Below are 14,696 nucleotides of genomic sequence, written 5' to 3'. Positions count from 1 at the left end.
CTCGGGCCCTTCCCCAGGTGAAGCGGAGGCGACACGTCCCTCCTCCTGCTGCGCTCACCTGGCCGCGGAGCGCCTGGCCCAGGGGCGAAGTGCTGCCGCCGCTGGTGCGCAGGGAGCTGCTGGCTGCACCGTGGAATGTGCGGAATGCGGGGGCCAGAAGCAACCATTCGGCGGGGCAGGGGCGGCCGCCGCCTGCTCCTCCGGGGCCCCGCGCAGTGGGTGGCTGCTGAGCGCCCCTGCGCAGAGCAGAGCGGCCAGGGCAGGAGGCGGCAGCGTGCGGGGCAGGCCGGGCGCAGGAGCCGGGCGCAGAGCCTGCTGTGGGCCGTCTCCTGCGGCGCCGCGCTCTCTCTGGGCGGTGGTTGAGGCCGCTGGTAGGTGGGATCGGCTCTGCCGCCGCTGGGGAAGCGCCCGCCGCCGCCGCCAGATCAATGAGCTCCCTTCGGCCGCTGCTGCTCGTGCGGGAGGCGCTGCGCGGCTGATCCCCGGAGCGGAAGGGGGAAAGAGGCGTCGTCGTGCGTGGACCTCCGGCTCGGAGGCAGCCGCCGGGGAGGGAGGGAGGCACCGCAGCCGCCCCTGCGCGCAAGTTGGCACAAAAGTTGCTGCCCATCCCGAGGGGAAGCTGGGGCTTAGGCGGGGCGATGATTTTCCCCAATAGCAGCAGTAACCCGGCGGGCGGCAGCAGGGCTTCCTATAGGAAACAGGTAAGAGAGCAGCGCTCCCCCCCCCCCCCAGGGGAAGGGGAGGAGTGGGTACGTCGCGGGGGGGGACCTGTAAGTTCCACTCCCTTAGCGCTCCGCTGCGCGCGTCCCGCTGGCTTGCACGGAGAGTCCCCCCTGCTCCGAGGCTGCGTGTGACCTTGTTGGGTCCCCGAAAGAAAGGCGATCTGGTGCCGGTCAGGCGACTTCAGCCGGGTGGCCCTAGCGGTGGAGGGGGGTGTTGTGTGGCGCCTAGCGAGCCCTGGATGTGCTGGGCGCTGCGCCACGGTTCTTTTTTGTTTGTTTTGTTTTTTAAAGGAGTGAAGTTGCAACATGCATTGAAAATCGAAACTTCAGGCTGAATGTTTTCCTTTCTGATAAAATGACAAGAAGGGCGAACGTGCTTTCAAAACAAACAAAAAAGCCCCATACGCTCCAAAAACCCCTCTGCTGTCGCGGCTGAGCGTCACCCGCCGCCGCCCCCGGCCTCCCCCTAGCAGTGCGAGGGAAACCCTGTGACATTTTATGAGCAGATAGTTTCGATAAGCTTGGACCATTCACATCTATGGAACTGTTTTGAAACGGACATTTTAGCATCTTAAGTTTTGAAAGCAGCTGGAATGATTAGACCAACATCCTCTGCTGCGGTGGGGGTGGGAGAAATTAGGAAAACTGTTTCTGATTTTTAGTGTTGGCGTCGTCACACAATTATTTACTACAAAACAGACCCGTTTTCATTGAACCTTTGACCAGACAAACAAAAATCACGTGCTTCAGGTTTGTCAGGAAAAGTGAGGACCCTCGTGTTTGTATAGAAAAGGTTACATGGATTAGAAGTCAGTGACAAGATGCCTGGTTGACCGAAAAAACAATCAACTCACAACCACCCCCCACTCTCATGTATTTTCTTGGGGCTGGGGAGGGAGGAAACATAAATCCCCTTTTGTGTCCGCCCCCCTCAGCAATAGAAACAAATCATAATAATGGTAAAGGAGGTATTGTCACTCTCTGTGGAGTTGGGATGCATTAAAGATAGAAATATCAGATCACATCACATTGTAATGGAGAGTCACTTTACTACAGGGCTTCATAGAATTATTGATTTTAATGGATTTTTTAAAAAAATTCCAATTCATGTATGTTTCTCTGATAGGTAAGCATGTGAATTATTAGGATTATGATAACCAGTGCAACAGTTTACATTAGGTTTATCTTTACTTGGAGTTTAAGTGAGCTTTCATAACTTGCTGCTCTCGTCCCCCATTTTAAAGAAACATCCTTATTATAAAAAGAAAAGGAGTACTTGTGGCCCCTTAGAGACTAACCAATTTATTTGAGCATAAGCTTTCGTGAGCTACAGCTCACATCATCGGATGCATACTGTGGAAAGTATAGAAGATCTTTTTATACACACAAAGCATGAAAAAATGGGTGTTTACCACTACAAAAGGTTTTCTCTCCCCCCACCCCACTCTCCTGCTGGTAATAGCTTATCTAAAGTGATCACTCTCCTTATTGTACAAATCACTTACAATGCTATCTCAACAACATTTTGCAGATGACACCCAACATTGTGTCATCATCATTGCATCTTGCATCTGAAGTGTGTGTATGTGATAAAATATTATTGGGTGGTGATTTTTTTTTAAATAAATCCCCCTGATACAACCACAGTGTAGCTCTTGTATCGTGTGTCTACATACTTTGTAAGGGAAGCCAATGTATTAAACACTATTTTCTTAAATTACCTGACAGGATAGTTAATTAAGGCACCTTAGGGTCTGGTGTGTTCATTTGTTTGTTAGCGTGCAACAGGGTGTTAGCGAGGAAATAGGGAGGAAAACTCTGAGGGTGAGGCCTTTTTACTGGAAGGGTTGTATGTTTTGTGTAGGGATCTGAGTTAGCCTGCTGGTCTGGAGCATGCTGATAAGATGCTCTTCTTTTCACAGTGCACTCCTTAGATTCAAAGAGCTAAAAGGCCTGACTGAATTAGAAAAACAAACAGACCTTTTTTTCTTTTTCAGTAGCAGAGAAAGAAATGAATGTGTGGGTATTATGTAGTCTTAAGACCCCGGGTACCAAAGCATTCTTTTGTTAGTGTTTAGCCATTCTGTATTCAAACATTTCCTACATAGGGAGCTGGGGTTTGAGAACTTTTCCCACTGAAGTGTGTGCAAAACTCCTATTGACTTCATTGGGAATAAGAGTGACTTGGTGATTTCATTTTCACTGAGACTTCACCTGCATGGATGAATTAGTGTCACAGGATACGAGTCTAATCCTCCATTTGTTATAAAGTAGATTTACTAATGTACAATTAAATCTAATCCATTTTCAGAATATTTGTATTTGTATTTTATTCTAAGAGGCTAGTTTTCTTCTATGGTAAAAGGGAGTATTCAGTATATGAGACAGAGGAGTTAAAAGAATTTTAAAAATGAAAAGTAAATACTCTGGGATAGCCTGTGCTGGCTTTTTAATTATAATGTGTTTTTAGTGGTAGCAGAATGGTGTAAGATTTTAATAGAATCCTAAATCTTTGATAAAATAATATGTTTTTTCTATCATAATTTCTGGTTGGTGCCAGATTGTGGCTGAAAGTTGACTGCAATCTATCAGCAAAAGGAAAGAAGTACCCTGTCAGTTTTAGTGGGAAGGAATTGTAATATAATTTTGCCTCATTGTAATCCATGGCAAAAATCCCAGTGGTTTTAGTGAGGCCAGGATTTCACTGATACAATCTATTTGTTGCCTAAAAGTAATGTTAATTTTACAAAGGAATCTGTGATTACAGTACTATGCTTGCTATCTGTGTCTCTCTGTGTAACTCAGGTTTCTAGGAGCCAGTCAGCTACTTCATTTTCAGGTCAGACAGAGGTGGGTGGTGCCTAATCTTTTTCTCTTCTATAGTGGTAGGGTGAGCAGCAAGCTCTGGTCTCTGAAGTCATCTGTGTTAAATAGGATTTGCCTGCATTGCGGACAGACAAGAGCACATTAAAAATGCTCCTACTGAGCTCATGTCAAAGTTTGAAGCTGCAAAAGTGAGTAGTAACTTGGCAGGTAATGCTCTGACAAAAACAGAATGCAGGTTCAAGGCTGGCTGAAGAATGTGGGCAATGCATTGCCTATCCCAGTTGGTTTTATACTTCAGTAGTTTGTCTGTCAAAACAGTTCTGATTATACGTGAAAGTGGCTAAATACAGTCAAATATTTTTACTCTTCCTTTAAAGGAGGATATTCTATCTACTGTGAAGAGGCTATAATAAGTGGTAATACCTCTTCACCCGCTGCTGTAGACTCTTTTAGGTCTCTCTTCAATACAACCTACGTATATAAGGAACCTGAATTTTCACCTTTCAGTTACGCCTGTGTAAATCCAAAGTAGTAACAATGAAGACAACATATTTACGCCTGTGTGATGGAAAATTGGGTCTCCTCCCTTCCATCTGCTCTTTGTATCTGTAGAGCTGCTGTAGACATTTGATTTGGGATTTTAAATCACTGTGTTCAGCCCACTTTTCCTCATCTCTGATTTTTGGGGGCCAGAGCAAGTAGCTATTTAGGTTTAGGATGAAATAACCATTGAGTCTCACCAATAGATGCTGGATCGGTATCTGAGCTTCTGTAAGAAAGCCATGTGTTTTGTTTTTTTTTTAATTTATTTTTAACAGCTTTGCCTGGTAACAATGGTTCTTGTTACATTTTGATGACTGTAATGTTTATCTCACCAGTATAAGTAGATTTACATAGTTTGCTGCTTTCAAGCAGATTAACTGGGTGTAACTGCAGGTGAGGAATCTAACTCTGATTTAGTGTTTTGCCTTGTTTAGAGACTGACGTACTATGCAGTTGATTAATCCTTTCATGCAGCTCTGTTCACAGCAGTTTCTATGTCATCGGTGGGGTTTTCTTGGAGTTTGAAGATAAAACTGGCATTTAGAAAATATTTAAATGAAACAAACCATTGCTAGTCTCAAGTAAAAAATGTTTCACTTTCAGGATGATGGGTTTAAGGTATCAAGATGCTATACCTGTAATCCTATATACCATTTGACAGCTCTGTAGGGTTTTTTTTTTTTTTTCTTCTCTTGCTTCAGTTTTCTTTTTTGTAAACATGCATGTCAAGTGACCTCATTAAATTTATGAGATCAAGAAGTATAACTGGCATGGTCAGAATTTAAAGCATGAAACGCTGTAGAAAAATCTAAGAAATAGTTCTTGCACAGTACTGTTCTATGAATGTGCATGTATAAGGGAGGGGGAGGGATTGGAGAAAGAGACCAAATACACTTTTAGTTTATAACTGAGTTTGTTGTATTATGGTTAGTAGTTTATTTTTTCAAATTGGTAAGACTTGTATTATTTTATTCCTTGCATTGACCTGATCAGTTGCATATGAAGTATGTTTGACATTAATGACCTTACATGGACTTAACCAGACTCTGAGCTTTTCTATTGAATATCAGTGCAGAGAAAGCTCACATTTATTATTATTTTTTGTAATGCTCCTATAAAGATGTTTGTATAGCACTGAGCAAATCTGATCTCTCAAGCATAAATAATCAGTGAGTTTCTATAGGTATAATACAAACTTGAATGAAAAAAAATAAAAGGAAGCGCCCTAACCAGTCAGATATGACATTCTAGATTAGAAAAAGTGATCGATTACGTTTTCTATATTTTGAAAAAATGAAATTGCTGTTTAAGATTTCTTACAGGTTGCTGCATTACCCTTTTGTCTGTTTGTTTGAATGCTTAATTGTTTTACAGTGTGTGTATATGTAAATATATATACACACGCACACATACTTGGGAGAAAACAAGTGTATGTTTTGTCTTGAATGTCTGCTGTTTCTTTTTTGAAACTTTCAACTCTGAAGAATGCTTGACTTAACACATTTCAGAAAGCGTAGTAAACTATAAACCAGGATTACTCAGTGGGTGGGGGGAACCTTTTCCAGAGGCTTGACAGGGTTTATAATACATCACCATAGTGCTAAAGTCAAGTAAATAAAATACGGAGAAGGTGGTTTAAAATGTGTTCTCACAGGAGTTGGTGAAAATGGTAGCTGTTACTAATACATCTCTTTTGTATTGGTGAGTGCATTTTTCATAGCTCTAAACATTCTATTATTGGTCTAGATTTGTTTTGAGAGGCAGGATAAAACAAAAGTTATAAAAGGTCATGGAGACTAGGAACTCTGTACTAGCATTCCTTCAGAGCTCGCAGTCTTCAACGTCTTATGAAAGTTTTTAGTGGTCTGTAAAGCAGATGCTTTTATTTTATAATGAGAGCTGCTTAGGGGAAAATGTTATGTCTTAAAATTTTATGCCAAATTAAATATTTTCCAAAAATGTATCATTTTCATTCTTGGTGAACTGTTAGAAAGGATTTCTAGAAAGCCAAAAGAACCACATTAAATTCTGCCTGTTCTAGCTTGTTGAAGTAGTTGTTACATACTTTGCATAAGTTTCACAGTTGCAGTACACTGTGGTAATTATAACAGCGCCCTGCAGAAGCCACTGTATTTACAGTTTCCTGATGCAACAGGAAAGGGAACGGATGAGTTACAAATAGAGAGGGGAGAAGAGTGCAGGGGAGAACCATGTGTTAGCTAAGCAGAGAACTTAAACTAGCATTGTTTCTAACTCAAATGTTAGAGGACTTATCTACGCACAACTTGCACACGTTTCACTAAATTGTTTCTAGTAGATTTTAGTTTAAACTAGTGTAAACTCCTGTGTGGTCACTCTTAAACTGATATAAAAATCGGTTTCTATTGATTTAGGTTTTGCCACTAATTTAAGCTAAGATCAGCATAAACTGGGTTTAAATCAGTTTGTGTGTCTATATACAGGAGTTTTCACTGGTTGAACTACATGGACTACTACTTTACCCAGAGTTGCACTGGTTTAATTAAACTATAGGCCTGCTTAGTCTTGGCTTAAAGTTAATTGGTCTCAAAATATGCTCCAAATATAGGGAAAACTTTTGAAGGAATCAGAACTACAGCTTAAACTTGTTTGGGTGTTTAAAAACCTTAAACATGTTAAAAAGTTGGGAACCTTTCATGGAAAGGAATGCAGAGTCATAATTCACTGTATAATATTTTTGTTGATTTGAACTTATTAAAAGTGCTAGTTAACAACAGAGTATAGTATAACACCAATAAAAGAAAAAGCAGTATTTCTTTATTTGTTTTATGTAGTGACCTGGGGAGCTGCTTCAAATATTCCACAGTTTAATGATCTACTTACTATGGGATTATGGATGTTTAATACAAAGTAAAAAGATTAGGGGGAAATAAAGTCCAGCATTACTTCGATGCTAAGTCTGAAATGTTAATTGCACGAATGTCAAAATTATGGTCTCATCAGCTCTCTTCCCTATTGCCCACAACATGGATAGAAAGCTCAATTTTACAAGGTGCTTTTGCTGCAATGAGAGCTGAGGGTGGTTGGTCCAGTTGCAGGAGGCTTTCAGATTGTTTATGAATTCATATAGAAGGTGTGCAATAGGGAACATTGTTATTTCTTCTTCCAGTTAAGTTCCTATGGACTCTTCACTGCAGGTGCACAGGCACCTCTCAAGCCCTTAATTGGAGACTTTTCTGCTAGCAGTGCCTGTTTGGCCTGCACATGTGCCCTGTGCCGCCTCATGCTGGATGCTGAGTCTGTATAGGGATGCACAGGTGAACCGCATTCAGTCTTCTTCTCAACCTGAGATGGATCTCTAGCGTGCCCACCTCAAGTGTGCCTCCGCTATTTCACGTTCTTTTTATAGTGGTTTGTTTTGTTAGTGTCGTTAGTTGTTTTTAGTAGTTATTAGGGCTGTCGATTAATTGCAGTTAACTCACATGATTAACTCAAAAAATTAATTGCAATTTAAAAAATAATCGCAATTAATTGCAGTTTTAATCGCACTGTTAAACAATAGAATACCAATTTAAATTTATTAAATATTTTGGATGTTTTTCTATATTTTCATATATATTGTATTCTGTGTTGTAATTGAAATCAAAGTGGAAAGGAGTACTAGTGGCACCTTAGAGACTAACCAATTTATTTGAGCATAAGCTTTCGTGAGCTGAAGTGAGCTGTAGCTCACGAAAGCTCATGCTCAAATAAATTGATTAGTCTCTAAGGTGCCACTAGTACTCCTTTTCTTTTTGCAAATACAGACTAACACGGCTGCTACTCTGAAACCTGAAATCAAAGTGTATATTATTTTTTATTAAAAATATTTGCACTGTAAAAATGAAAAATACAAGTACTGTAGTGTAATCATTGTCCTGAAAGTGCAACTTACAAATGTAGATTTTTTTTATTACGTAACCACTCAGAACCAAAACAATGCAAAACTTCAGAGTCTGCAAGTCCACTCAGTTCTACTTCTTGTTCAGCCAATCTCTGTGACAAACAAGTTTGTTTACATTTACAGGAGATAATGATGCCTGCTTCTTGTTTACGTCACCTGAAAGTGAGAACAGGCATTGGCATGGCACTGTTGTAGCCAGCGTTGCAAGATATTTACATGCCATATGTGCTAAAGGTTCATATGTCCCTTCATGCTTCAACTACCATTCCAAGGGACATGGTCCAGGCTGTTGATGGGTTCTGATCGATAACAATCCGAAGCAGTGCAGACCGACGCATGTTCATTTTCATTATCTGAGTCAGAGGACACCAGCAGAAGATTAATTTTCTTTTTTTGGTGGTTTGGGTTCTGTAGTTTCTCTTTTAAGAATTCTGAAAGCATGCTTTACACCTTGTCTCAGTCAGATTTGGGACAGCACTTCAGATTCTTAAATCTTGGGTCGAGTGCTGTAGCTGTCTTCAGAAATCTCACATTGGTACCTTCTTTGCGTTTTCTCAACTTTGCAGTGAAAGTGTTCTTAAAATGAACAACATGTGCTGGGTCATCCTCCAAGACTGATATAACATGAAATATATGGCAGAATGTGAGGAAAACAGAGAAGGGGACATACAGTTCTCCCCCAAGGAGTTCAGGCAGAAATTTAATTAACGCATACTTTTTTTAATGAGCATTATCAGCATGGAAGCATGTTCCCTGGAATGGTGGCCGAAGCATGAAGGGGCGTACAAGTGGTTAGCATATTTGCGACATAAATACCTTGCAATGCCGGCTACAAAAGTACCAACGCCTGTTCTCACTTTCATGTGACATTGTAAACAAGAAGTGGGCAGCATTATTTCTTGCAAATGTAAACAAACTTGTTTGTCTGAGTGATTGGCTGAACAAGAAGTAGGACTGAGTGACTTGAGGCTCTAAAATTGTACATTGTTTTATTTTTGAATGCAGGGTTTTTTGTACATAATTCTACATTTATAAGTTCAACTTTCGTGATAAAGAGATTGCACAACATTGAAAAATACTATTTTCTGTTTTTGTACAGTGCAAATATTTGTAATAAAAAATAAATATATAGCGAGCACTGTACGCTTTGTATTCTGTGTTGTAATTCAATATATTTGAAAATGTAGAAGACCTCCAGAAATATTTAAATAAATGGTGTTCTATTATTAACAGTGCGATTAATCGCACGGTTAATTTTTTTAATCGCTTGACAGCCCTAGTAGTTATATTTATTACGTAAGTGTTAACAGTGAGAGGATTGTTTATTTGTTTTTGTTTTTCCTCCTCCTCTCTCTTTCTTTCAGAAGCCTTGTCTTCCTGGTGGGGCATGCCTGGCTGACCAGGCTTCACATGCAGCCTATGCTGCCAAGAGGCTATCCCAGTAAGTGATGGCTACTCTAAGTGTGCTCATTATTTGGAGGAGTCCCATGTCTCCCAGAAGTGCAATTTCTGCCTACCTGTCAGGTTGAAGGCAAGGAAGAACAAGGAGATTAAGCTGAGACTGTTAATGACGGAATACTCAACCAGTGTCTGAGGCAGGTTAGGAGGGTAAGCGCCCCTTTTTAGTACCATCAGGCTCAATCCCTCAGTCTGCACCTACCAATTTGATACGCTCAGTACAGAGCAAGCAATGGTGCCAGACTCCATCAGGGGGGCTTACATCGGCACACCTGCCATAGACGGTATCATAAGCTTCAGCTACTGCATCTCGGTGTCCATGTCGGTACCAATTCCCTACTCAGTACCGTAAGAATTTAGATACACAAGAGACCCATCCATATCAGATGAGCCTGAATCCCGGCTCCTTGTAGGTATGAAGTGTCTTTTGGTACCAAGACCTCAGTCTCCAGCGTGCTACTCTCCCCCGTTCTGCGGGACTCTCCATCCTTTTCTCTGGAGGCTCTTCCACTGGATGAGGAGGATGAAGGGGACTTAAAATCAGTCTTTTCTGTTTCAGTCCAGGGTTCCCAACATGTCCTGTCAGGACCCATTCGTTGACCGTTACAGAAAAGATAATGACCATCATCAAGAATGGTGGAACCAACCCTGAAACCCTACTCTTCTGTATGTCTCTCTTCCCTCCCCCCCCACAGCCATACGGGATCCTTCGGCTGCTTACCAACAGCAGTTCTCCAGACCACTGGTACCATCTCAAAGGGAGACTAGGATTGTTCAGTCCTCTCCTCCAGAACCAGCTACCTCACAAAAAGCAGTTATACTTCCACCACATTCCATGGCCAACAATTTTCAGCAATTGCAAGACCTCATAAAGAGAATAGCTGTCATTCTTCAGATTCCACTAGAAAGGGTCAGGGATTCACAACACGAGATATTGGCTGTCCTACAGTCAATAACACACTTGAGGGTGGCATACCCATCAGCGAAGCACTCCTGGATCCAGGTAAAACTGTGTGGCAAACACCTGCTACTATTCCATCAGCATGCAAAGGAGCGGATTAAAAAGTACTACGTTCCCCCTAAGGACTCTGATTTCTTGTTTTCCTACCGTCTACCTAATTCCCCTCTGGGGAACCTGCTTAGAAGTCCCCTGACGTGGACCACCCACAGGGACACTACTCAGAGAAAGAGAGGAGTTATTCATCTTATGCAGTAACTGCATTTCTTCAAAGTGTGTCCCCCTTTGGGTGTTCCACAACCCATCCTCCTTCCCCTCTGCTTTGGACTGCTCTCTGTGGAGACATTCAGCAGGAGAAGGAACTGAGGGCAGTTTGCTCACACATTCTTATATAGGTGCCTGGCACAAGGAGGCATAGGGACGCATGTATGAGTCGAATGGGCACTGCGAGAGGAAAAGTCTCTGATACAGGGCTCAAAGTTGCATGTGCACTGAAGGTGGCACACCCATAGGGGGGTACATCTTGAAGAACTGCAGTTATTGCACAAGCTGAGTAACCTCTTCTTGCTGTGGAGTCCATTCTTTCAAAGTTCCTGACCTTGTGTGAGCTCAGTTCTAATGTTGCACTTTATTAACATCATTGTTGCTTTTGTAAAGATATACATTATCTATAATGTATTTCAGTACTAATTTATGTTGTTTTTGAAATGCACTCATTTTATCTGAGTATTTGAGCCTGTAAAATGGCTGAATGGAACATCTTCAAACCACTCCACCCAACTACGCCCCTGCCCCACCCCCCAAAAAATAATTGGGGGTGAGGGGATGACACCTCCCAGCTAGAATAACCCTGAATTATTAGCTCTACAAAGACTCCCTCTACCCCCGAAAGTTTTAAATCACTGAAATTAATGGTTCAGCATCAAAGTGTAATCTCAGCCGTAAATATATATGTATGCATTGTTGCAAGAATAAGTTAGTCATAAAGCTTCATGTGCACAGTTCAGAATCAAAGTGACTAATTTGGTGTTCAAATACTGCCTGCCATACGTACAGGAGTAGTCTCATTGACGTCCAGGGGAATACTTGTGTTAGTAAAGTAATTGGGATTTGCCCCCAAATTAGGATTATGGTTTTTTATAAGAAGTCCATTCCAGTAACAAATTGGACTGATGACACCAGTGCCCAAGTCTGTAGTTTGCTTATTCAGTTAAAGGAGAAAGTGTGTTTCAGCAGGAGTCCTATTTCTGGCTAGTAAGCAAAAGTTTTGTGTATGAAAGATGCTTAATTCAGTCACAAATTATTGGTCTTAATGCAGGAGTTACAGGCTCTCAGATTTCACCTAGTATTATGCAGGAGGTCTAATTATGTGATCACAAGGGCCTTAAAAGTTATGAACCTATATGTTTAATTAACTCCTTTTCCCCCTTGATGTCTCCTTTCCAAATATTGAATGGGCTCAACACTACATAGTTTATGAAACCAATGCAATCAGAGCTACTCAGACTCACAGTTTATTCTCTTCTGGATCCAGCCCCTGGTCTTTCAATTTCAAGCTAACATGGCTGCTGTAATCATTTACTTATTTGGATGCACTTGTAAATCATTATTAGAGTTTGTTATAAACATTAAGAATTCAGTAGTTACACAGGTTGACATGTTGCAAAGGTAGGATTATTGCTATAGGAAAATGAAGTTGAGCAATTCTTATCTGGTATACCAGGACCAAGTTCTTTAGAGTTTACGTACATGGGAAGTGACTATAATAATGCAACTACAGCTGAGTGAATAATTCTCACTTAGCAGCTAACCACTCATGGAATATCTGCAAGCAGATCCCCTTTACTATATTTGGCAAATACAGTCTTGAATTTTCCTCTACAGTTTAGGGCCCCATCAATGATTTCCTGTCCTGTTTAGGGGCAGGATTTTTAAGCAGTGCTGATGTACCAACGAATAGAGCACCACTGGTAAAAATACAGCTGAGGCAGCCTCAGTGGCCACTTCGAGCAGTTTTATTTTTTTGCATCTGTTTGACAGGAGACTGGTGCCAAGACAGGGAGGGAGAAGTGGAGATGGAGTGAAGTGTCCTCCCACCCCACAACAGAACACTGTTTCAGGCAGGTGCTCGGCTCATGTGCACCAGCTGTGATGCCAGCAATAGCGTTAGTATCCTGGCCAGCTGCCTGCACATGTGTTAGTAAAGTGGTTGCTGTTGTGGCACTCTGTGATTATAGTGGATCTGAATAAAAACTGTATTATAGTATCAGTATTTAGTACTAATAGGACCAGATTCACATCTAGCGTCAAACAGTATAGCTCCATTAACTTAGTAGAGCTACATCAGTTTACATCAGCTGAGGATCTTGACCGTCTAGTGCTTTACCTACATTAAATAATATTGAGAAGTTTTTAGATCTATCTTTATTCTTCTCCTTTTGAAGTAGACCATGTTCAGGAATGGCTATGAAAATGATTGATTATACTATCATACATCCCATCCCTGCAGCCTTTCACGGTGCTATTTTCCTTATTAACTTAAGCATGCAGTGAAGAGCAGTGTCCTGCTCTTGTTGAACGTTCATAATTCTGTTTCAAATCCAGATTTCTTAATGTGAAGGATACGTTAATCATTCTGGACTAAGTGTATGCCAACATTTTAGTTTTAAGACAAGGCAGTTTCAGTTATTTTGAGCTCCAAACAACTGAACAATGTTCTTAATAGCTTAAAACCATTTTTATACTCGGATAAGTAAAAAATGTCTGTTTCATCATCACACTTTCAAAAAAAAGTTATCTCTGGGTCAGGCAAAAACTGAAGTTCCAGGCCCAAAGGCAAATTGTTGGGAATAAGTTAAGGCAGTGGTTCTCAACCTTTCTGGACGATTCTACCCCTTTCAGGAGTCTGACTTGTCTTGAGTACCCCTAGTTTCACCTCACTTAAAAACTACTTGCTTACAGAATCAGACATAAAAATACAAAAGTGTCACAAACAGCACACTATTACTAAAAAATTGCTTACTTTCTTATTTTAGCATATAATTATAAAATCTAGCCATTGGAATATAGGTATTGTACTTACATTTCAATGTGATACTGAGCCTGTTTTGCACTTGTGAGCCTTGTCTGAAGCCCAAGCTCTGCTGCCTGGGGCTGAAGCGTGTAACTTCGCTTCGGCTGTGGCCTGGGGCAGTTACCCTGCTTGCCACCTCCTAATGCCAGCCCTCCATTTGCAAACCCCCTAAACCTGTCCCATGACCACCCTTGAGGCTGCAAGCACCAGGTCGAGAAACACTGATCTAGATGAATTGAGTACTCCCTGGAAGACCTCTGAGTATATGTACCACTGGTTGAGACCCACTGAGTTATGGGTTTAGTTTTGGATGTGCCACCTCTACCATCACTGTATAATTGCCATAACTTCTGATTTCAAGAATAACAGGAAGTGTAGTGTAAAACACAATTGTAATATGACAGTGAGAACTGCAGAATGGAAGATGTCACTTATAAAGGAAATTATTCTCCACAATTCTGATGTATGTTGATTCTGATAAGGGACAAGCTCTTGCTAAAAATACGTCCACATATAATCATTTTTCATGTGGATTTGCAAATGTTTTTTAAATTCAAATTTAATCGTTTCCCTGTGTTGCAGGTTTATTTTTATGCTATCTTTTTTTCAAACAAGGCAGTGTTGCCACATGTGGTACTTTCATGGGTTCATGTATGTTGATATGTTCATGCCCTGTGAGCATTTTTGCCTTCCACTCATGATGGTCAGTCACAGGAAAAACATTTGGTACAATTCAACTGTGACTCTGTTTGGGAGATATGAATATCAAATGTATTTACTACCTTTAAATTAGCGTATACATGTCAATTTAAAGTCTGTTTCATTTAAAGAGCTTGATTTTTAAGGTCACTAAGAATCTTTTGCACCATTATTTCCCTATAATAGGTCTGATTCTAAGATTGCCAAGAATCCTCTGTGCCACTCTACCTGCCTGAAGGGGACATAAAGCTGGTTTAACAGGCCAGGTGGGGCTTCCCTCAGCATGCTTATGCTGGCTCTGTGCCACCCCCCTTTGAAGCTGCTGGGGTAAGGTGCTCAGCTGGGGAAAGGGTGCTAAGTGATTTTCTGCTACTAGAATGGCCACTGACAGTAGGGTTCAAATTGAACTGGAGGCTTAATCAGACCTCTGCTGGACCTAGAATTGAGTGGCCTAAAGGTGATGTGAAGTCATCTTTGTTTCTCCCTTTGGGGCAT

At 41.3% G+C, this 14,696-nt stretch overlaps 1 protein-coding gene across 6 annotated transcripts in view; it reads left to right on the top strand.

The window, feature by feature from the left end:
* RBMS1 (RNA binding motif single stranded interacting protein 1) overlaps positions 1-14,696 on the top strand; it is a 209,330-nt gene that overhangs the window by 71,192 nt on the left and 123,442 nt on the right. Inside the window, exons 1-2 of one of the 6 annotated variants that reach the window (XM_077829508.1) lie at positions 631-701; positions 9,378-9,454. The exons of 4 other annotated variants lie outside the window; for them this stretch is intronic. Coding sequence is in view for 1 of the 2 variants with exons in the window: in XM_077829507.1 (XP_077685633.1) it covers positions 639-701 (63 nt within the window). In the remaining variant the exon portion in view is untranslated. Of the gene's footprint in view, positions 1-121; positions 702-9,377; positions 9,455-14,696 lie in introns of those variants that run through there. One more of the 6 variants, XM_077829507.1, reaches the window with a different exon arrangement.

The sequence above is a fragment of the Eretmochelys imbricata genome, chromosome 11 (genome assembly GCF_965152235.1).
Source record: "Eretmochelys imbricata isolate rEreImb1 chromosome 11, rEreImb1.hap1, whole genome shotgun sequence".
Classification (NCBI taxonomy): Eukaryota; Metazoa; Chordata; order Testudines; family Cheloniidae; genus Eretmochelys; species Eretmochelys imbricata.
This window is presented reverse-complemented; position numbering and strand designations above follow the sequence as displayed.